The 22616-nt window shown below is 36.4% G+C and overlaps 1 protein-coding gene across 1 annotated transcript in view; it reads right to left on the bottom strand.

Annotated features, from left to right (window-relative positions):
• The window catches only part of NET1 (neuroepithelial cell transforming 1), a 41040-nt gene extending 22875 nt beyond the window's left edge, over positions 1-18165 (bottom strand). Inside the window, exons 1-3 of the mRNA XM_008585693.1 lie at positions 17948-18165; positions 3484-3550; positions 1411-1470 (exon numbers count right to left, since the gene is read on the bottom strand). Coding sequence (XP_008583915.1) covers positions 1411-1470; positions 3484-3550; positions 17948-18075 — 255 coding nt within the window. The 5' untranslated portion in view covers positions 18076-18165. The remainder of the gene's footprint in view (positions 1-1410; positions 1471-3483; positions 3551-17947) is intronic.
• Between the last annotated feature and the right edge of the window lie 4451 nt (positions 18166-22616).

Here is a 22616-nt window from a genome sequence, read left to right on the forward strand (position 1 = left end):
AAAAAAAAAAAAAAAAAAAAAAAAAAAAAAAAAAAAGAAGTTATTGTTTTGCTTTTTGTATTGTTTTGTGAAAAATGGTATTTAATTGTGTTTAAAAAAATAGTTCTTATCTTTAAGATGATGAAAACTAATAGATAATGAAATATTTACAGATGAAATGATTTGATGTCCAGGATTTGCTTCAAAATCATAAGAGGGGTAAGGTGAGTGGAAAGACAAAACGAGATTGATCTGATCATATCCCGAGAATTGCTAAAGCTGGATTGAAGAAAAGGAGGATTTTCTTTAAATAGGCTTAACCAAGTATTTTACTGCGGCACACTAAAAATACTGTCTTATTTCTGTATATCATTTGATTTGAGGCATACGTAAAAGTACTCACGGTTAACATTTCATACTTTTTTTTTGAATACCAGATATTTTATTATTTATTTATTTATTTAAAAAGATGACCAGTAGGGGATCTTAACCCTTGACTTGTTGTTTTCAGCACCACACTCTCCCAAGTGAGCCACGGGCTGGCCCTGACTACCAGATATTTTAAATGCAACTAAAACTGTTTTGCAAAAAGCCTAACACTTAAAACACATAATACTTCTATGAAGACATTATGTACCAAAAATAAGAAAAAAACCTGATTTGCTGAACTTGTCTTTAAAAAGAAGCAGCAGCTGCTGCTGCTGCTAAACATAATGTCGAACATTTAAAAAAAAAAAACAGAACTTTTTCATAACAATCTTCTAAAAAGACTCCTTAAAACCAAGATGCTTCAGCAAAATTTGCCAATTGACAAAAATGGGGTAAGTAATTCCAAATTTTTCAACTTAAGTGCAATTTTACATAAAAGGATATAAGTATTTTTAAGTGTACATTTACTGTACATTTTCAAGTGTACATTTAAGGTTGTACATTTGAAGTCATGGGCCACATCTGACTTGCAGAAGAGTTGTTTGGCTTGCATGGTTTATATTTTAGAATAATTTGATTCAACATTTAAAATTCAGAAGATTTCATATACAAATTCAGATTCTGGCAATCCTATATGCACCAATGGGCTAGAACACAGCAGTAGCTGCCTCTCTCAGGAGGGGTCCGGTGCTCTCCTTTTCCCCATAATCCCTCTGCTGCCTCCTTTCTTTGTATATACTATGGGTCTGTCTTATTACGCATTTGTGTTTGTGATCACTAGCAATAGTCTAACATTGTTTTGAGAGTGATTTCTCCCTCATTTTTATCAAAGTAGAACGGCAAAAAGAGGGTATCTATGAGCCAAAATTATTCAATTTTGCACTTTAAAAATGCACCTACCTTCCCCCTGCAAAACCAGTATTCATTATTCTTATACCACAGAAATAAAATGCTATCTGCATATTTTAAAGTGCTTTTCTTCAACATGGCAGCAAGGCCTACCTTCAGATCAAGGCTGCTAAGGCTTACAACATCATCATCTTTCTCTCTTCGTTTTCTTTTCTGTAATGAGAAAAAATATTTCATTCTCATACTGAAGGAATGCATATTATCCCATCAAACAAAGATAACAACTAGAAGAATCACTTTTAAAAAGTTAAGCCTTTGGCTGTATTCCCCCCAAAATTCTTTTGATGAGTGATGCTCATAAATTTTCTCCGGCACATATACTGTCTAAATAGCACCTCTACCTCCCAAGACTAAGTCATCTCTTGCTGTGACGGTGATTCTACCCTATTAGAAAACTTACTTATATAATGTTTTTCAGAACAGAGCTTTCACGTAAGTCAAGGGCTGCCTGTACTTCTTACAGAAAAAGTAAATATATTTATGTTTTATATATAACGGTAACTTTTTTTTTTTTAAAGAAACATATTATTTATTCAATGTTGGGGAGGGTCTTCACTAGAAAAAAAAATCCTTTTCTCATGGCCCAAAGTAATTAAGGTTTTTGCCTAAAGCAGGATTTATCTACTGGAAGAGGAACATCCATGTCCTTGGCTTTCCAGTAATCATTCATCACCTTCACTCAGCCCTGCTAGTCCTAGTAGTGACAAAATTGTGTACTTTTCTATCACCTCTGGTTTTTAATCAATATTTAATAAGCACCCTTGAGTAATACTTCATTCTCCCGCATCTCAAAGTAACTTTTCAGATTATTTGTGACACAGCCCAGCTCTTGTGAACTTTTAAAACTGACCAGCCAGGGCTCCCTTCCAGTTCCTGGCCCCACACTGAGGAGAAATTGCTGGAAGTGGAATGGAGCAGGATAGGGACATTGGAGAAAAGAGAAAAATAAAAGCAAAATCCAGATAGAAGTGGGGAAAACAATGGGGCCAGGAGGTCTCAGATAGCAAGTTACTACAGAAACAACACAAGAGGGAGCTCTGTGAAGTTATAAAAGCTATCTGAACCAAGTCTTTTTGTAAAAAAGTTAAGACAAACTAAATGCAGTGTAAAATGAGCAGAAAATTCTCAAAGTCAAATCCTATATAAAATCACTACAAGAAAAAAGAGAATATGGAGCAGAATACCATCCCATTAGGGAATGAAGGCATACAATAAGGAAATGCTCAAGGCAGCAGAGCAAAACTATAACATACTGTTTAAGTTTAGGCTCATAGGCTTGTGAGGGAAAGAGACCAAGATGGGAAACATGTCAAAGGAAAATGCAGAATTGCATTAAAGTCATAAGACTCTTGCTATGAATGCTTTATTGGCCAAATAATATATGTAATTGGTGTAACAATACAGACATCTCGAACACAATACCCATTAAAAAATATATATTAAATATAAAAGAACAGAATACAAATTAAATATGTATTACTGAATCCATCGGAATATCATCAAAACATACATGCAAGTAATGTTTGGCAAACTAGAAACATAATCATTTTTGGTATTTCCCCAAATAAGAAATGCATAAGAATTATAATCTATTTGTCCATACTTTACTTTTATATGTATTACGAGGTAATGAATTTTAAGTACAAAAAGAGTCAATTTTTGTTGTTACTTCACACAAAATTAAATGCCTCTGTAAAGTCTTGCTCTAAAAATAATGAAGCAATCCCTCTATTCTGAGACAATTAATAGCAGAAAATAACTCATTCATTATGTATATATTACTTACAAACAAACATTTTATATTTTTCAACAAAGAAAAAAGCTGTTAGAGAATGTACATAAAAATAACATCATGTTTTGTAATATATACTCTTAAATTTAACATTGGTAGGAACAAGAGAAAGGATTGCATAGAGTTAAAAATTAATAGATATGAGTACTTTACAAAATATTAGTGTGCTTCATATTTACTTGAAATAATTTCTTTCAACTTATTAGCAAAAAAGAAAAGGACTAAATGAGATTGCCAAAGATGGCTACAGAAATTCTGTTCCTTAAGATATTCAGAAGTTCAGATAACTGAGCTGTAGACAACCAGACTGAAAGACAAACTAGGAATTAAATTCTATGCAATGCTTTTAAATAAAAGACCAGGTATCTACTCACCAAAGTGAAGTCCCAGTGGGGGCCAGGTGTTAAAAATGTGAAGGAGCTACCTCTCCGAAGGGAATATCTGTTAGAGAGAATTAGAATGATAAATAGTAGAGAGTAATATCAGTATAATAAAGCACTAGACAGCTAAAAAACTTTTTTCCCCCACATTTTCAAAACTTATTAGTCACTCAATCTTAGAAATAAAAGGGACTTTATGCAAAATGAAATAATAAAACAGGGTATAGGCTCTGGTTATTTTCAGAATCTTATTTATAGTGAAAGGGCCTGTATAAAATTAGTGAACAGATGATTTAAAAAAATATTCACCAAACCAACCAGAGTTTATTTTAGGAACATATACAAGGTTCAATAATGTGAAATCTGTTAATATAATATATTGCATTAATAGGCTGAATAAAAAAAAGAACAGAAAATGAACTAACTTAGTAAGTGCAAAAAATTTGATATTCACACTCATGCCTAAATTTTAAAAAACAAAAATAAAAAAATATTCTTCACATAATAAAAACCTGAATGTATGTTATTTGCATTTCATGTTGTAAATCCCTTCTAAGTTTTAGAAATTACAATTTAATAAACCAAATAAAAAGCTTTAATAACTATATTTGAGATAAAGTTCTCAAATAAGATTATAATTTGACTAGAATTTTGTTTTTTACTATGAAGTGACAGATTTTTTTGTGTGCTTTTTTTCCATTCAATGTAAAGAAATAAAGCAAGAGAGTCCTATGACAAACTTGATTTCATCTTTCTAAATATAAACTTCTATGTTTATAAAAGATGTAGAAAATCACAAAACATATCTAGCATAGGAGATAAAGACAGTTTATAAACTGTCATTTCGGATGTAAACAAATGTAAATACAGAGATTTTCTTTTTCCCTTGTGTGATACACAAAGACCAACCAACCAAATGAGAAAAACAAAGGCTATTAATATGGCATTAATCAGACCATGAAAAGGACACTTGCTGAAAGTATGACAGCTTAAATGAGAAGGCAATGCTCCCACTCATTCGTCTCATCAAACAAGGGCAATTTTGTGAGAGTTTTTCAATGGGACATCATTAGGCATCCATCTTCCAGTCCTGATTTGGCTCCTTCTGACTTCTTTTCGTTTTCTAATCTTAAAAAAAGTCTTTAAAGAACACCCATTTTTCTTCAGTTAATAATGTAAAAAGGACTATGTTGACATGATTAAATTCCCAGGACCCTCAGTTTTTTAGGGATGGACTAAGTGGTTGGTATCATCACTTAGAAAAGTGTCTTGAACTTAACGGGGCTTATGTTGGGAAATAAAGTTTATATTTTTATTTTTATCTTTTAATTCCACTTTTCCACTAACTTTTTGAAATCCTCTTGTATACCACATAGTTAAAAAGAGCAAACAGTGGGGACTGGGTTGAGAAGCAGCAATTGTGATTTCTTAGAAGATTGTTTTTAATCTAATAAAAATATATATATTACAAAGTAGTAGTTGTGTGGCACTTAAAATATTCACTGAGTACCTCCTTTCAGGTATAGGTATGAAGGAGAATTACAAAATCAAAGCTATTAATTTCTTTATTCTCTAGAAACAACCATACTGACCTCAGAATGAATTTGATATCTGAAAGCTGGAAAGAAAAACAGTTCTTAGGAATCTTAAAAAGGTTCACAAACTAGAAAAATATTTCCAGTCAGATGGTAAGATTCCAGTGCTATCTGCAATCAGCTTTACAGTAATGCTATTTTTTTCCTATTTCAATAACAAGTTCCTATTTATTTTGGATACCCATGGAAAACGAAACCCAAAAGACAAATTGTGCCCAGAAAGTATGTGAGACAGGGCCAAGTTTTACAAATCTTGGAAAGACATACACTTATTTTTCACAGAGGTCAGACTCAAACTTAATAGCTATTTTAAATCCTAGTGGGAAAAAAATTTTGATTTTATAAAACATTAAGATTATAATTGGCCCTTCCAGAAGATACACAGGACCACCTTCACAGTTTTGAAGGCTAAGACATAGAGCATGATGTGGCAGTCCTTCATCTTTTAAAGTATTTTTGTCCATATATCCAAATGTTCTTTCCATATATCCAATATATTCTTTCATATGTCCAAATAATAATAACATTTAAGACATAAAATCAACTAATACATTAAGGACCTAGCTTAGTGTATTAAATTGTGTTTCTTATTTAACTTCACTGTAGTTTTCCCTTGGGCTCTAACATACTGCCATTCATATCATTTGGTGTGTTTTCAAATAATATAAATTATATTTACACTAAACTTATTTTGTCTAAACAAAGCGTAATTAGAATAGCAAAGCTGTTGTTAAAAAACAGAATCATCCTGTTATTTCATTCTTAAGCCAAATTATATTTTCAGAGATTCTGATTTGTGTCACCACCGTCCTCCATCCGGCATATAAGAGCTGAGCTAAAATTACAAATGGCAGAAAGGTACTCAATGAACACTTTAAACAAATGTATCAAACAAGGTTATTACTAACAGGAAAAAAAGCATACACCCTTAAAAACAGAATTTACCTTCAAGTACTTTCATTATAAAAAATGAATGTAGAATGAAATGAAGTTTTAAAAAAACGATTTACAAAAGGGGCAATAGTAATCATTTGTTGAGTGCCTACTATGTGACAAGCACTGTATATATATATATTCTTAACCCCAAAACAATATAACTCTTTCAATTAAAAATGAAAACAAATCACAAAAATATAAAGATACTGGCTTATCATGAACTAGATATTTAGGATGAAAACAACCAGAATGAATCAGCGAAGTAATATTTTTTTAAAAAGCAAGTGAATGGAAGGATTAGCGCTAGGAATAAAGCAGACTAGGTCATTAACATTAGCAAAAAATAAGACTTGAGGCATACAGACACTCAAAATATGACAAAGTATAATTGAAAATTGTTTGAGATGCTTCCAGATCTGTTAAGAGGAATTACTTCCTATGTGAAAACAAGAAAAGAATACAGTAGCACTAAAATGTAGCTTCTGGGATAAGGAAGTTGCTCTCACACACCAGCAGGGCAACTCAAATAAATGCTTTACCCTAACTACAAACTAATACACGTAACTCACAAATAGCTAAAATAAATGCTGATCTGTAAATGCCAGAATAACAGATGCAGAAAGAATGATATAATCTATCATCTGCAGTTTTAACATTTATTGATATTTGGGGTGCTGGGCAACTCAGTTTCTCAATTTCTTTGCAAATCAGGCAAAAAACAATGAAAATTATTACAGAAACAATTCACTAATTTGGGCCAAATATCTGATGTAGTAGACATCCACTTCTGTTTTTTTTTTTTTTTTTTTTTTTTTAAAAATGACTGGTAAGGGGATCTTAACCCTTGATTTGGTTTTGTCAGCACCACATTCTCCCAAGTGAGCTAACTGGCCATCCCTATATAGGGATCCAAACCTGTGGCCTTGGTGTTATCAGCACCACACTCTCCCAAGTGAGCCACGGATGGGCCAGCCCTTGTTTAATGCAGTTCTTATGTTTGGTTTATCAAGTTGCCTTGCCTGCAGCAGCAAATTCAGGGGATAGTGACAACAGCAAGTAACAGTTGAGGGAAGAGAAAAAAAAGTCTAAAAGCATACATCATTAAAAATCTAGTAGTATCTGGAAAACAGTTTAGCTAGTCCTTAAGATGTTGAAGATAAGCTTACCATACAACCCAGCAACTCCATTCATAGTAATTCACTCAAGAGGAATAAAAACTTATGTCCAAAGATTTTTACGCAAATGTTCATCACGTTATCCCTAATAGCCCCAACTGAAAACGATTCAAATGTCCAACAACTGGTAAATGGAGCAACAAAATGTGGTATATCCATATAATGGAATACTATGTGACAATAAATAGAATGAAATACTAATGTGTGCTATAATATGGATGAACGTGAAAAACATGCTAAGTGAAAGAAGGCAGATGCAAAAGACTACATATCGTATGATTCCACTTATATGAAATGTCCAGAAAACAGAAATTTATAGAGCAGATCAGTGGCTGCCTAGGGCTAGGGGTGGAAGCAGGGAGTGATGAAATATTCTAACAGTGGAATATGGTGATGGTTGCACAACTCTATAAATTTACTAATAATCATTGAATTGTACACCTAAAAAGGGTGAATGTTATGATATGCAAACTATACTCCAGTAAAATTGTTTAAAAGTACAATCAATTGATGTGTGAGCAAATAGCCTTATAAACTTCTATAAGAATTTTTAGCAACCATTAATATACACAGTAATAAAAATGAAGATCTTGGGTTATCAAGAAATACCTCAATCATTTGTGATATATGTCCTAATTTAGTTTAAAATGTTTTAAAAAATATACCATTCAAAAAGTTAAATTCCCTTAAAAGAAATAGGACCACCCCCCCCCGATCTTACAGCTAGCCAAGGCTGTAGACTATACCTTTAATCCCAGATATCCATTCTATAAATCCATCAATTTTAGTGGAAAAACAAAATTCAAAGAGCAAGCCCTACAAATAATGGTAGATCACAGATCATAGTATTATCTTTCAACCAGTGGATAGCATTACTTCAAATCTGCAAAAAAGGAAAATATTATAAAATCCTTAAAAGGATTAGTATGTATGTATATTCCTGCCATACAAGTTATGTGTAATGTTCGATGGATTCCCCTAAGGCCACAAAGAGCAGAAATAAAATTATTTAAATGTTACTTATATCCAATATTCACAGTAACTGCAAAGAAGAGCTCCTTAAATGTACCTATGTGAGTGATAGTGATTGTTTCACCAATTAATATTATTAATACATCTCTTTAGAGATATTCAGTGGGGGAAGCATGGTAAAACAGAACATTAAATTAGGAGTTAAGACATATATTATAGGATAAAATTCTAGTATCTAGCTGTGAGATTTCATTGGACTTCAAATGCCTCATATATAAAAGGAATTCTAGTACCTAAAGCCCTCTCTTTCTGTACCAAAATGGATGAGTTAATGGTTTTTATAATAGCAAAAAATTTACTGAATGCTTATTATATGCTACTTACTATTGTACTATTTATGCAAAATTAACTCACAATTCTCATAGCAACTCTATGAGATTATTACTAATCTCATCTTATAAATGAAGAAACTGGGGTCATGTATTAACTAACTTGGTCAAGGTCTCAAACTAGTCAGTGACAAAGTCAGGATTCATATCCAAACAATCTGGTTCTAGCATTGTGCTCTTAACAAATACAATACTACCGTATTAGTCTGTTTTCTGTTGCTTATAACAGAATACCTGAAACTGGGTAATTTATAAGGAAATGGAGTTTATTTCTTACAGTTTTGAAGGCTGGGAAGTCCAAAACTGAGGAGCACATCTGGTGAGGGTCTTCTTGGGGACTCTCTGAAGAGTCCCGAGGCAGTAAAAGGGGGCACGAGTGCATGTTAACGTGTTCATTGCTCTCATTATAAAGCTACCAGTGCCACTCATCCATTAACCTATTAACCTATGAATAGATTAATCCTTTCTTGAGAGCATAGTCCACATGATCCAATCACCTCCCAAAGGCTCCTCCTCTCAACACTACCATATTGGAGATCAAGCTTCCACATGAGCTTTGGAGGGTACAAACATTCAGACCATAGCAACCCCCTCTACGAAAGCTGACGATAGACCTAACTGCTAAATGTTCCTGATAGAAGGTAAGTGATAGCTCTAGTGTTTCCTACAGAAAATGAAAATAATGATAATGATACCTAATATTTATGGAACATTTGCTATGGTTATCTCACTTAATTTTCACAATATTATAGATAGGTACTATAAAATGAGATTTAACGAGATTAAGTAACTTGCCCAAGGTTCTCAAAAGCCAGGATTTGAACCCAGGAAGTCTGACTGTAAAGCCAAAACTACTTAAACACTATTTTATTTGGCTATATAGGTACTAGTCTAAAAGAATATTAAAAGAATATACTTTCTCAGAGGAGAAGACAGAAAATTAGGTAAATCAAAGCTGGGCCAGAACAGACTTTGTATCAGGAAAACTAGGCCAGAAAACCAGACCTTGTCCTGAGCTCTGAACCACACAGTATGGCCCAGACCTTTTCAGAGCAGATCCTTGCCTACGACCCAGAACAGAAAGGAAGAGGGAGAAAGACGTTAAGAGGCCTGTTATACAAAAGGCAGCACCTTCATAGAAAACTTATATACTCCAATGGATTCCAGATGTTTCTACTCCCCCCACCAATTATCTCTCCCTTGCCATATCCTGTAGCAGTCAGCACAAATACATCATGTTGAAAAAATTTTTTACTTCAGTGTGAAGGAATCCCAAGTATCAACACATTTAGCAGAGACAAAATTAGGTTCATGATCCTTTATTTAACTTGGTACAGATTTAGAACATAAACTCTTCTAGCTTCTGCATATCCGTTATTTCTATTCTCTAGCTCATCCTCTAGTCTGTGTCTTGCTTGGATGGCCACCATTAACAATTAGCAATGGGTGTGGCTGAAAATAAGCTTCAACCGTGCGGGTCAGGTTGATTAAAGGGTGGGCCCTGTAAACTGAGTAGCACACACATATATATACATACCCCCATGCCGACTAGTTTCACTTGAAATTCTTGACCACAAATTTCAAGTGGGTCTTAAGTTCTGACCAGCAGTGCTATTACATTTCCCTAGTCACTTCCTTTCCCACCCTCTGAAATAACTTCAGATCTCTTCTTTCTTTACTCTTCTAATACCACCCCACCTCATTTTCAGCTTATGACCCTCCATCTTATTATATTATCCCACATATTTACACTATCCAATCTAGGAACTTACAATAAACTTTTCTTTTCTCTTCTCTTGTTATTATCTAAAGTCAGACCTCCATTTGTACACTGGGTCCCACCTTCTCTTCCCTATTCTTAAAAGCAGCCAGAGAGAAAACACAAAATGGTAGAACAGTTAGAAGATCAGCAAGCAAGCAGAAGACTTGAACTCTATAAACCAACTAGACCTAACAGACATCTATAGAATACTATATCCAACAATAAATAGAATATACATTCTTTTCAAGTGCACATGGAACATTCTTCTCGGTAGACCATACACATAAAACAAACCTCAATTAATTTAAAAGGACAGAAATAATACAAAGTATATTCTCCAACCACAATGGAATGAAATTAGAAATTGACAGAAAAAATTTGGGAAACTCACAAATATGTGGAAATTAAGCAATATACTCCTAAATAATTAATGGCTCAAAGATGACGTCAAACGGAAATCAGAAAATAATTTGAGATTAATGATAACACACAATATATCAAAACTTACAAGATGCGGCTAAAGTAATGTTCAAAGTAAAATTTATAGCTATAAATGCCTATATTAAGAAAGAAAAAGATCTCAAATCAGTAACATAACCTTCTATCTTAAGAAACTGGAAAACAAAGGGCAAACTAAACCTAAAGTAAGCAGAAAGAAGGAAACAAAGATTAAAGTGAGAATTAATAAAAAAGAGAATAAAAAAAAAAATAGAGGAAAATCAATGAGGCCAAAACTGATTCTTTGGAAAAATCAAGATCGACAAACCTTTAGTAGACTGATCAAGATAAAAGAAAGAAGACTCAAATGACTAGAATCAGAAATAAAAGAAGGAATATTACTACTTACATTCCAAAAATAAAAAGGATTAAAAAATTATGAACAACTGTATACAAACAAATTAGAGAACTTTCTTGAAATGGACAAATTCCTAAAGAGACACAAACTACTGAAACTGACTCAATAAGAAATAGACTATCTGAGCATATCTATAACAAGGGAAGAGACTGAATTAATAATAATAATAAAGCCCAGGGTCAGATGGCTTCAGCACTGAATTCTACCAAACATTTAAAGAATTAATGCCATTTCCTCACAAACTCTTCCAAAAAATGGAAGAGTAAGGAACACTTCCCAACTCATTTTATGAGGCCATTTTTATCCTCCCAATACCTAAATCAGACAGACACATCACAAGCAAATTACAGACCAATTTGAATACAGATGCAAAAATCCTCAACAAAATACTAACAAACAGAATACAGCAATATACAAAAAGAGTTAATACCATGACCAAGTAGGACTTACACCTGCATGGCAAAGTTGGTTTAACATCCAAAAAAATCAATTAGTATACTACATCATATCAATAAAAAAAAAAAATCAAATGATCATTTCAACAGGCCAAAACCAAAAACAAAAACCAGAAAGTATTTGATAAAATCTGACACCTACCATGATAAAAATCATTTAAAAAATTAGAAATTGAAGGGAACTTCCTCAACCTGATAAAAGGCATCTACAAAAACCCACAGTTAACATCATACTTAATGATGAAAGACTGGATGCTTTCCCCCTAAGATCAAGAACAAGACAGAGATTTCCAGATTTACAACTTCTATTCAGTGTACTGGAGGTCCCGGCCAGGGCAATAATGAAGAGAAAGAGATAAAAGGCATCCAGGTTGGGGGGAAAAACCAACTATTTTTATTTGCTGATGACATACATATAAAATCCTAAGAAAACCACTAAGAAAATCCTAAGGAAACCACTAAAATACTATTAGAACTAATAAATGAGTTCAGCAAGTTTGCAGAATACAAGATCAATACACAAAAATCAATTGTTTTTCTACATATTTGAAATGATTGAACTGAAAATGAAATTAAGAAATAAATTCCATTTACAATCGCATCAAAAAGGAATACATTTAGCAAAAAGTGCAAAACTACACTCTGAAAACTACAAAAACACTGTTGAAATAAATTAAAGAAGATCTAAATGATTGGAAAAACATCCATTGTTCATGGATTGGCAGGCTTAATGTTGTTAAGATGCAGTACTCACCAAACTGATCTACAGATTTAACACAATAAGAATCTCAGTTGACTCCTTTTAAAAATTGGTAAGTTAACTCTAAAATTCACATGGAATTGCAAGAAACTCAGAAGAGCCAAAACAATCTTGGGAAAAAAAGAACAAAGTAGGAGGATTCACATTTCCTAATTTCAAAACTTCCTACAAAGCAACTGTAATGAATATAGTATGGTACTGGCAAAAGGATATATATATATATGAGGGTACTTCATAAAGTTCACGGAAAGATTTGTATTACTTTTTATTTCCATTTTTCCAAAACTTTTTTGAAGTACCTTAGTATACATAAATCAAGGGAATGCAATTGAAAGTCCAAACATAAACTTATAGATCTATGGTCAAAGGATTTTTGACAAGGGTACCAAGACTATTCAATGGGGAAAGAATAGTCTTTTCAACAAATGATGCTGATACACCTGAATAGTCACATGAAAAAGAATTAAGTTCGACCCTCATCTCACATCATATACAAAAAGTAATTCAAAATAGGTTAAAGACCTGAATGTAAAAGCTAAAACTATAAAACTCTTAGAAAACATACGGGCAAAGCTTCATGACGTAGATTTGGCAGTGATTTCTTAGATATGATACCCAAAGCATAGGCAACAAAAGCAAAAATAGACAAATAGGACTACATCAAACTAAAAAAACTTTTGTGGGGCTGGCCAGTTAGCTCAGTTGGTTAAGGCATGGTGCCGATAACACCAAGGTCCAGGGTTTGATCCCTGTAGTGGTCAGCTGCCAAAAACAAAAAGCAAAACAAAACAGAAAAACATACAAACAAAAAACTTTTGTGCTTCAAAGGACATCATGAAAGTAAAAAGACAACCCACATAATAGAAGAAAATATTTGCAAATCATATATCTGATAAGTGACTTGTAGCCAGAATAAAGAACTCTTACACTCAATAATAAAAAGATGAGCCAATTAAAAAATGGGCAAAAGATGGCCCATCAAAAATGGCCACACATTACATGATTCCATTCATATGAAATGTCCAGAACAGGGAAATTCATAGAGATAGGAAGTAGATTAGGGCTTGGGGTAAAGGGTAGAGGCTTAGAGGGGAATAACAGCGTAAGGGTACAGGCTTTTTTTCTTGAAGTGATGAAATGTTCTAAAATTGACTGTGATGATGGTTGTATATATCTGTGAATATACAAAAAACCAAAAACCAAAAAACACTCAAGTGTACATTTTAATTGGGTAAATTGTAAGGTATGTGATCACTGTTTTTTTTTTTTTTAAAGACAATTACCTTCATTTTCTTGTCAGTGTTTTTTGCCTGAAAAAGTTTTTCAATATTTACATAGTCATATACATCAATCTTTTTCCTTATGATTTCTGGATCTGATATCATGTTTAAATAGCTGTTTCTTGTCCCACTATTAATTGATACTATCTTGTTGTATTTTATTTGTTCTTGTAGATGATCTTATATCTTTTCTGGAAAATGGAATATAGATTAGTTCAGTCCCTATTTTCCTTCCATGGTTCTCTTAACTTCATGACTCTCTACAGGCTGCCTATATTAACACCCTTTTCTCAGCAGATATTATTTCCCACCTCATACAAAAAATAGGAGCCTGATCAGAAAGCCCTCAAGTTTCTGCTCACAACCTACACTCTTTTTCAAACTTATCTATAACTATACCATTCATAGTTCCTTGCCAGGCTAAATTCTCTCCCTTTAATTTGGATTCTATCCTTTTCTCTCTTTTCAGATGCTTGTTTAATCATTTCTCTTCTCTCCTGTCTCTTCAACTTCTCCCTCTTCTTGCTTATTCCACTCAGAACATCAAGTTTATACTTTCTTAAGAGTCTTCCAAGATCAAGGTGCTGGCTAAAAAAAAAAAAAAGAAAAAAGAAAAAAAGAAAGTCTATCTCATAAACTGTGCCCCTTTCTCTATTATTCTTTCTTACCTTCCTGCTGCAGTGAAACTTCTTGAAAGTAACCACACTCAATGTTTCCTGTTCTCTAGCCCCACTGCCAGGTATCAGAGTCACACACTCATCATTTTTCATCTAGGCTACAGCACACTGATTTCCCACTGATCCATCATCTACACTTGGGATTTTGAAGTTGGTTTACATAGTTGGGCTCCAAGGGTCCACAAGTTTCCTGAAATTTTATGTATATGAGCACTTGTTGTGGGAATAGTTTTCATGAGATTGAAAGAGTACCATGACCAAAATGTTACTTATTTGCTCATGGAAGACAAAGTGACCTTTCAAAATGCAAATATGATTATGCCACTGGCTTGTTTAAAGTCTTTCAGTACTTCCTCATCACTTTGAAGATAAAACCCAAACTCTGTCATGGCATACAAGGCCCCTTCATAATATGGCTCTAACTTCTTTAGCATAATCTCTTATCATTACCTCCTCCCTATCCCTGTGTTAGTCTCTAATCCTGTACAACTAGTGTCTAGCCACAGTAAACTAGTTATGACACCCAGAATTCATCATGCCCATTTACTTTCTGAGAAAAAAACCTGCCATTCTTCTAGTGCTTAGGCCAAAAACTTGGAGTCATCCTTTATTCCTCTTTTTCTTTTAATTCCATATTGAATACATGTACATATCCTGCCAGCTCTAAAAACATCCCAAATATGAATATTTTTCTAAAAACATCCCAAATATGAATATTTTTCTAAAAACATCCCAAATATGAATATTTTTCACCACCTTTATCACTCTCACATGTTGTCTTAACTGAAATAAATTTCTTGGCCTTCCTGATTCTATCCTTGCTACATAAGAGTGATCCTTCAAAAATACAGGTCACATAATTTCCTCTTGCTTCCCAATTCAAATCTAAGTCAAATTTAAAGGCCTTACAATGGTACAATCGGCACCATATGATCTGAGCCCAGCCTTCTCTCTGACCTTACCTCCTACCATCCTCCCCCTTGCTTCACCCCACTTTAATCACCCCAGCTTCTTTGAAGTTCCCTGAACATATCAGATAGATTCTACTTCAAAGCTTTTGTACTTGCTGCTCCTCTCTGTTCAGACCACTCTTTCCCCAAATATTCACATGGCTTAGTTCCTTCCTTACTTCCTTTAGGTCTCTGTTCAACTGTCACCATTATCATCACAGAGGCTTTCTTGGTAATCTTTTAGAAATGGTAACAATACCCTCTCCCCATCTCCATCTCCCTCACCATGACTTAATTCTCTTTGCAATGTGACCATCTGATATTTTATTTATTTATTTGATTACTGTCTTTTTTCAACAATCAGAATTTAAGCTTCATGAGAGCAGGGGCTTCATATGTTTTGTTCACTAGAATTCCCAGTATCTACAACAATGTCTGGCAGTAGGACAGGTGCTCAACAGTATTACAGAATGAATGTAGGATAAATTTAACACTGTCTCCATTTGATCTTTTTGAAATTCTATTTTCCTTTTCCCTTAACTAGTCTTCCTTGCTTCTCCTATTTCTCAGTCTTAGAGATGATGACTTCTTTCTGCTCTTTCATTACCTCTTAAATATTGGCTATAATCAGTATAGAGAAGGTTTCGGAAAGTTATATTCAGGTAAGGATTACCCTAAACTTCAAACCAATAAAAATCAGTAACAGAGAAAAAGTCTAGCTCTCTGTAAAGTAACATACAATAGGTTTATAAGTAAGGTATTTTCCTATTTCTCAAAACGGGATTGGAATACCCCGGGTATGACTGGAATGTAAATTATGTAAATGACTATAGTTTATCTAAAACAATAATGTTACATGAACCACAGAGACTTCTGAAAAGATGAAGCAGATGTGGAATTCTTGCAGATAAAAACTGACAGGTAACAGTTAACATTTATTGACAGCTTTCTGTGTACAGGCACTACACTTAAGCACCTTACATGCAGTAGCTCATTAAATTTCACAACCATCTTACATAAAGGGGTGCTATTATAATGCCCATTTTACAGACAAGGATATAGCCTTAGGGATTGTAGTGGATTGAATTATGTCCCCCTGAAACTCCCTGATGCTTGAATTGTGTACCCCAAGTTTTATGTATTAGAAACTTTTATGTATTAGAAACTGTGATTGTTAAGAGCATGGGAAATCCTATTATGGTAATTGAAAGGTGAAGCCTTGAAGAGGTGATTGTAGGACTATGCAGTATTGAATGGATTACAAATGGTGGTCAAGGGTGTGGTTCTGAGGGCTTTAAAAGAAGAGGAGGGTCTGCCTTTTGCTCTCTCTTGCCCTCTCCGCTTCCACCATCTTGCAGTGTGAGACCTCTGGGTCACTGTCACCACCATCAGATGGACTTTGGACTTCCCAGCCTCAGAAACTGTAAGCAATAAAATTTGTTTTCTTTATAAATCACCCAGTTGCAGGTATTTTGTTATAAGCAACAAAAACGGACTAATACAGAGATGTTAAGGAATTTGACCAACCTGTAATTAGAACCTAGTAACTCTAATATTACAATGGGAAAGCACTGTCTTCAGTACTTTTTACACCACTACTCTTCCAGACACAGTCTTCTGAAACTTTCAACTAGTGTCCACCCTTTCCAGACACACAGAATGAAAACACGAGTAGAACGTGAAATGCATTAAAATCAAAAAGCCAGCGACTATCCTCTCTTTACAAGGGAGGCTGGAGCCTTGAGCTGTGCTGTGTTCATTAATTGGGTCAGTTCTGCAAAGAAGGACTCTGGTCTCCGAAAAACATTTCATTTAAACACTCGCCTTTAGGCTAAAACTATGGTGTTTGCTCCGGTGACAATTCTTCTTCCCCCCACACCCCACCTGCTCCATGACAGTTTTATTCTGAGTATATGCACTTGGCAATTCCAGCCCATAACCAGTTGGGTGTGGAGAATAAAACTATGGCTTTTCCTAAGTCCTCCCCAGGGAAGGGGTCAGAAGGAGACTGTCCACAAGTCTGCCCCTTCCCTGCAGGGCTGGCGGGGCTGGCAAATCGCTGATAGAGGCCTCAGGTCGCTCGGGCAGTCACCATGGAGGCCCCCGCACTCACCTCCAGTTGTCTACATTTACTCTCCCTTCCTGTCCCTCCACTCTCCCTGACCCTAACCCTAACCCTCCCGCCCAGCTACGCCTCTAAGCCGGCCCTACTCACCTCCTGCAGCCGGCCCTCACCCCGGCCCCGCACTCACCTCCCCTAACCCGGCCGACCCCGCACTCACCTCCCTTCACCTCCGCAGGCTCCGCGCTCTCCTCCCTTCACCCGGCCCGCCCCCGCGCTCACCTCCCCTCGCCCGGCCGGCCCCGCGCTCACCTCCCCTCACCTCCGCAGGCCCCGCGCTCTCCTCTCCATCACCCCGGCCGGCCCCGCGCTTACCTCCCCTCACCCGGCCGGCTCCGCGCTCACCTCCCCTCACCTCCGCAGGCCCCGCGCTCTACTCCCCATCACCCCGGCCGGCCCCGCGCTTACCTCCCCTCACCCCGGCCGGCCCCGAGCTCATCTCCCCTCATCCCGGCCGGCTCCGAGCTCATCTCCCCTCACCCCGCCGGCCCCACACTCGTCTCCCCTAATCCCGGGCCCCCGCACTCACCTCCCGTCCGGCTCCGGCCCGGGGGTGTCGGCCGAAGGCCCCGCGGCGCCATCTGCGTTGAGCCCGGAGGCCCGACGGCTTCGCCTCCGCGGCCGGGACTGCTTCTGAGCCGCCAGCTCGGGCTTCATGGCGTGGAGGAGGGGCGGGGCGGTGGCCGGGTGCCCGGGAGACCGGCAGGGACGGGCACGGTGCCCGCCAGCACTGCGAGGCAGAAAGTGCCTGTCAGCGGGACCTCCGCCGTCATCCGGGGATTTGAAAATGGCGGCTGCTCGGCGATCAGCCAATCAGCGAGCAGGCGACGGTTCCTTGGAGACGTGGAGTCCCGCCCCCCCGTCTTCCTCCTACCCCCTCCCGGCAACTGCAGACCTTAAAAGAGCCCAGGGAACAGGAGGGAAGAGGGTAGGATGGGAATTAGGAAAGCTTGAGTTTAATTCTAACTCCATCCCTTAACTCTCAAGGTCCGGTGGAACCTCGTTCACTCTTTATTAGTTTTACTACAGGCCAAGGCAAATGGACTGGAAGCATTTTAGGTCACTAGATCTTTCTTAACATTAGGGAGAAGAGAGGTTGAAAGTAATGAGGTTTGGTTATTGGCCATATACACACTAAATTACTGTTTGTATGTGGCCAGTATGAGGTATATCCCTCATTACCAAAATCATGGGAGTGTGTTCCCAGGGCTGTCTCTCGGAAACAAGTGAAATCTAATTTTAAGCCCTTCTATATCCCAATAAGGAAGAGACATTCTCTCCTTAGCAAATTAGAATGGAAGTGACTTTATCTTCTGCTTATAAGAAGGCAGCAAAAGGCACAGTATAAAACAAAGGACCTTCTCAAGTTAAAAAGACCCACTGTTAAACAAATGAGCATGTTCTTTGATTTAAAATATGGCTTTATATGTGTCAAAGCCTTTAAAATAGCCTCTCCTTTGACACTGTAATTCCATTTCTGGATTATAATTCCATTTATCCTAAGAAATAAAACTATATGAAGATATGAATGACATTGTTATTTATAGTAGAAAAATGAACGACAACCTAAATACACAATGATAGGAAAATGGGTAGTTACAACTCATTCACTGGAAAGAATATTTTCAACTGATAAAAATGAACTGTAAAGTGTGTAATAGAATAGTATATTGTAACTTGAAATAAAAACATGGACTATAGAGGCTATTCAGTATATTCAGAGTTATGAATTACAAGAGATTGCAGAAGAAAAAGATGAACTTAATGTATTAAATATCTCTAGGTGGTCAGACTTTAGGTATTTAAAAATTCAAGTTTTTCTTTCTTGTATTTAATAATTTTTTAAAAATAGTGAGATACTGAACTTGCATTATCTCTATAACATGAGGAAAAAAGTGTTTTAGTTTTAAAAAGAGTAGAAAGTTGGGGAGTAAGATGCCCTAAGTTAAGAACCACATACATTCTACCTTACTCTATCCCTTCCCAAAGTTTAAAGAAGAAAGTATTGCTTAGTAGCAGTTACAGTGTAAGAATACAGAAATGTCATCTAGGGAGTTGGTCTCCATCCAGACAGACCTTCACAGAATGCAGATACTTAGATGGAACCACAAGAAATCACCATTTGACCTTGTTACCCACAGAAACAGCAATTTTGTAGTTTCAACATAATACTTTGGTGAGATTTGCAGAAGTTGGAGTCTGTCCTCCATTCTGCAGGTCCTGAAATAGGTTTTGATGGTGTAATCAGAGGTGGTCAGTCCTTTGGGAACTGGTAATAATCACTCCCTGCTATGGTTTGAATGTCCCCTCAAAACTTATTGAAGCTTGATCCCCACTGTAACAGTGTTAAGAGGGTAGGAGATCAGACTATGGTATTTGAAAGGTGGAGACTTTGGGAGGTGACTGGATTATGAGGACTTTGTACTCATGAATGGACTAATCCATTCATAGATTAATGGGTTAATGGTTTAATGGGTTATCAAGAAATAGACTGGAGGCTTTATAAGGACAGCTGGTGAACACATTAGTGCAAGATCTCACCCAGCCCTTGTTATGTGATACCCTGTGTTGCCAAGGTACTCTGCTGAGAAGAAGAAGGCTCTCACCAGATGTGGACCCTGGACCTTGGACTTCCCAGCCCCCAAAACTTTAAGAAATCAATTTTATTTCTTTATACATTACCCAGTTTCAGGTATTCTGTTATAAGCAACAGAAAACAGACTAATAAACCCCCAAAGTGATATGTACTGCAGGGTGTTGATGTCGAGATTTCTTTGGGGAGGTATGTCCTTCCAGTGATCAGAATACTGTTGTTTTACACAGAGCGTAACCCTTTCCAATTTTCATTCAGTTGGGAACTTACGATTTTGTTCAATTATTCACAGGACTTACTGAATTTCTAGTATAATATGCCAGACTCTGTGCTAGATATTAGGGAAATAAGAACTACATGACAAATTTTGATGAGAAAATTGCTGCATAACGTAGGAACAGAACAAAGGAAGGTGGACTGTTCTGAGGATTGGTAATTCAAGACCTGGAAAAGGCTGGTGAAGTCTCTTGACCCCACGAGAGATCAATTTTTTGGTGTCTGAGTGCCCCTGCCCCGAAATTCAGGGTCTTATTCCATCTAGGTCAGTATTGAATACATGCCAAATATCCTCTAAATCCCCTTTTGTTTAGCTCCATTCAGTTGTCCCTGTCCTTTAACATATTCTTCAGGACAGAGTTTGAGGAAAGTGATTAGATTTTAGCTTTCATATATGTAAAAATCAGACTCTAGATCTTCTTCCATGAGGAGATTTTCCCGTTAACTTAGAGCCAAGTGTTACCCAAATTTCCTCAACCATGGATTTATGACAATAGGTTTATAGTCCCTCAAGAGACTTGAGGGACTTCCTCAAAGATTATTTCCAAAACCTTCAGCCATATCCAATGACACACATTAATTATGCAGGTTGATATTAAATATACGGTCCTCCCTTTGTATCCATAGGATATTAGTTCCAGGACCCCCACAGATACCAAAATCCCTGCATGCTCAAGTCCCTATTCACATCCTCCTGAATACTTTAAATCATCTCTAGATTACTTTTAATACCTAAAACCACATAAATTCTAGGAAAATAGTTATACTGTATTGATTTTTAAATTTGTGTATTTTTTATTTATTTTTATTGTTTTTTCTCCCAAAATATTTTCTTTTGGGGGTGGGTCGAATCCACGGATATGGAGGGACAAACTCTATTCAACAACCAGTATACTAAAGTAAATTAATATGTAAATCAATTCTAAAATCTATTCTCTTACATTATCTAAGTAAATCAAACTGTATTTTTGCAAAACTGCTTACCAAGTGATATATATTATAGTACAAACCATTTATCAAATTGCTTTAATAAATTCCAAATTATTTGTTCATTTTGGTGTAATCTTTTGTCGCCGTGATTATCAATAGCTAAATCTCCCTCTGAATTCACATAGAGAAATACAATAAATTTGCAAACAACATCTTCCTCATTAGGGAACTAGTAGTCTTAATAATTAGAGAACTTCTCTTTACATCAACAATTTTTTTCTTTTTGGTCTGACTCTTCTCTTAGCTTCTGATAAATTTGCTGCAATTATATTCAGGAGAATGAATATATATGTATCTATAGTATTTATATACATATATAATGTTATAATAACATCTGAAATTTAAAAAGTGTTTATTATCTCTACTGCCGATTGTTATAAAACTGTTTATTAGACTGTAATTTTTAATTGGCTCAAACTTAATTGCTCCTGTCAAATGAAAGACCGTGTTGTCCAATATCCAATAGCTGTGGGCTCTGCTGCCACGGTATGGTGATTCAAATTCTGGCTTAACTGCTTGAGGTTTAAATAACCTCTCTGGACCTCTGTTTCCTCATCTGCAAATTTGTATAGGGTGGTTAATGATAACTATAATTATAGCACTCAAATGAGTTAATACGTATTTATCAGGATTGCTGGCAGAGTCAGAGCTAGGCCACCAGCTCTAATTTCTACTAACAAAATTCACGTCATTACCAGTGGAGGGTGGGAGTTGGTGGGTATGAACAACTCTTTCCATAAAATGGAGATGGAATTCAATGCTCGTGGTGAAAGCCACAGCTCCCATACAAAGCCTTGCCACAGTGACATGAATACACTCCTAGCAGAGGTGGATGGTCACAGGTTTTGGAGGTCAGAATCTGGCATTTGTGGTGGAATTGCCGAGTAAGCCAGAGGGGACTGGCTGGTGGGTCCCGGTAGTGATTCCAGGATTGCCCAAGATAGAGGTGGGTGGGTGGGCAGGGCACAATCTGACCCTGTGGGGCTCCCAGGGGAAGCCATTGACAGGACCCAGGAGGTTGGACTTTCAGGGTTAACTGGGACAGACACCAACCCAGGCTCCCTTTTAGTTTCTGGCTTGTGGGGACAAGGCAGGGGAGACCCCAGGGGTGGGTGGGGCTGGGGCAAAGTGGGAAGGACTTGGGGGCCCAGGCCAGTAAGTGTTTAACACTGGTATGAAAATGCTTTAATTTTTAACAAACAGTAAGGTCATACTGGAATGCACCAGCTGTGTACAACTCAGGTTTTACAGGAAGAACACTGGGAATATGTAATTCCTCCCTTTTCTTCTGCCACTGCCAACAATCTGATTTATCCATCTGCATATTAGATACTTCAGT

The sequence above is a fragment of the Galeopterus variegatus genome, unplaced genomic scaffold, assembly GCF_000696425.1.
Source record: "Galeopterus variegatus unplaced genomic scaffold, G_variegatus-3.0.2 Scaffold3674, whole genome shotgun sequence".
NCBI lineage: Eukaryota > Metazoa > Chordata > Mammalia > Dermoptera > Cynocephalidae > Galeopterus > Galeopterus variegatus.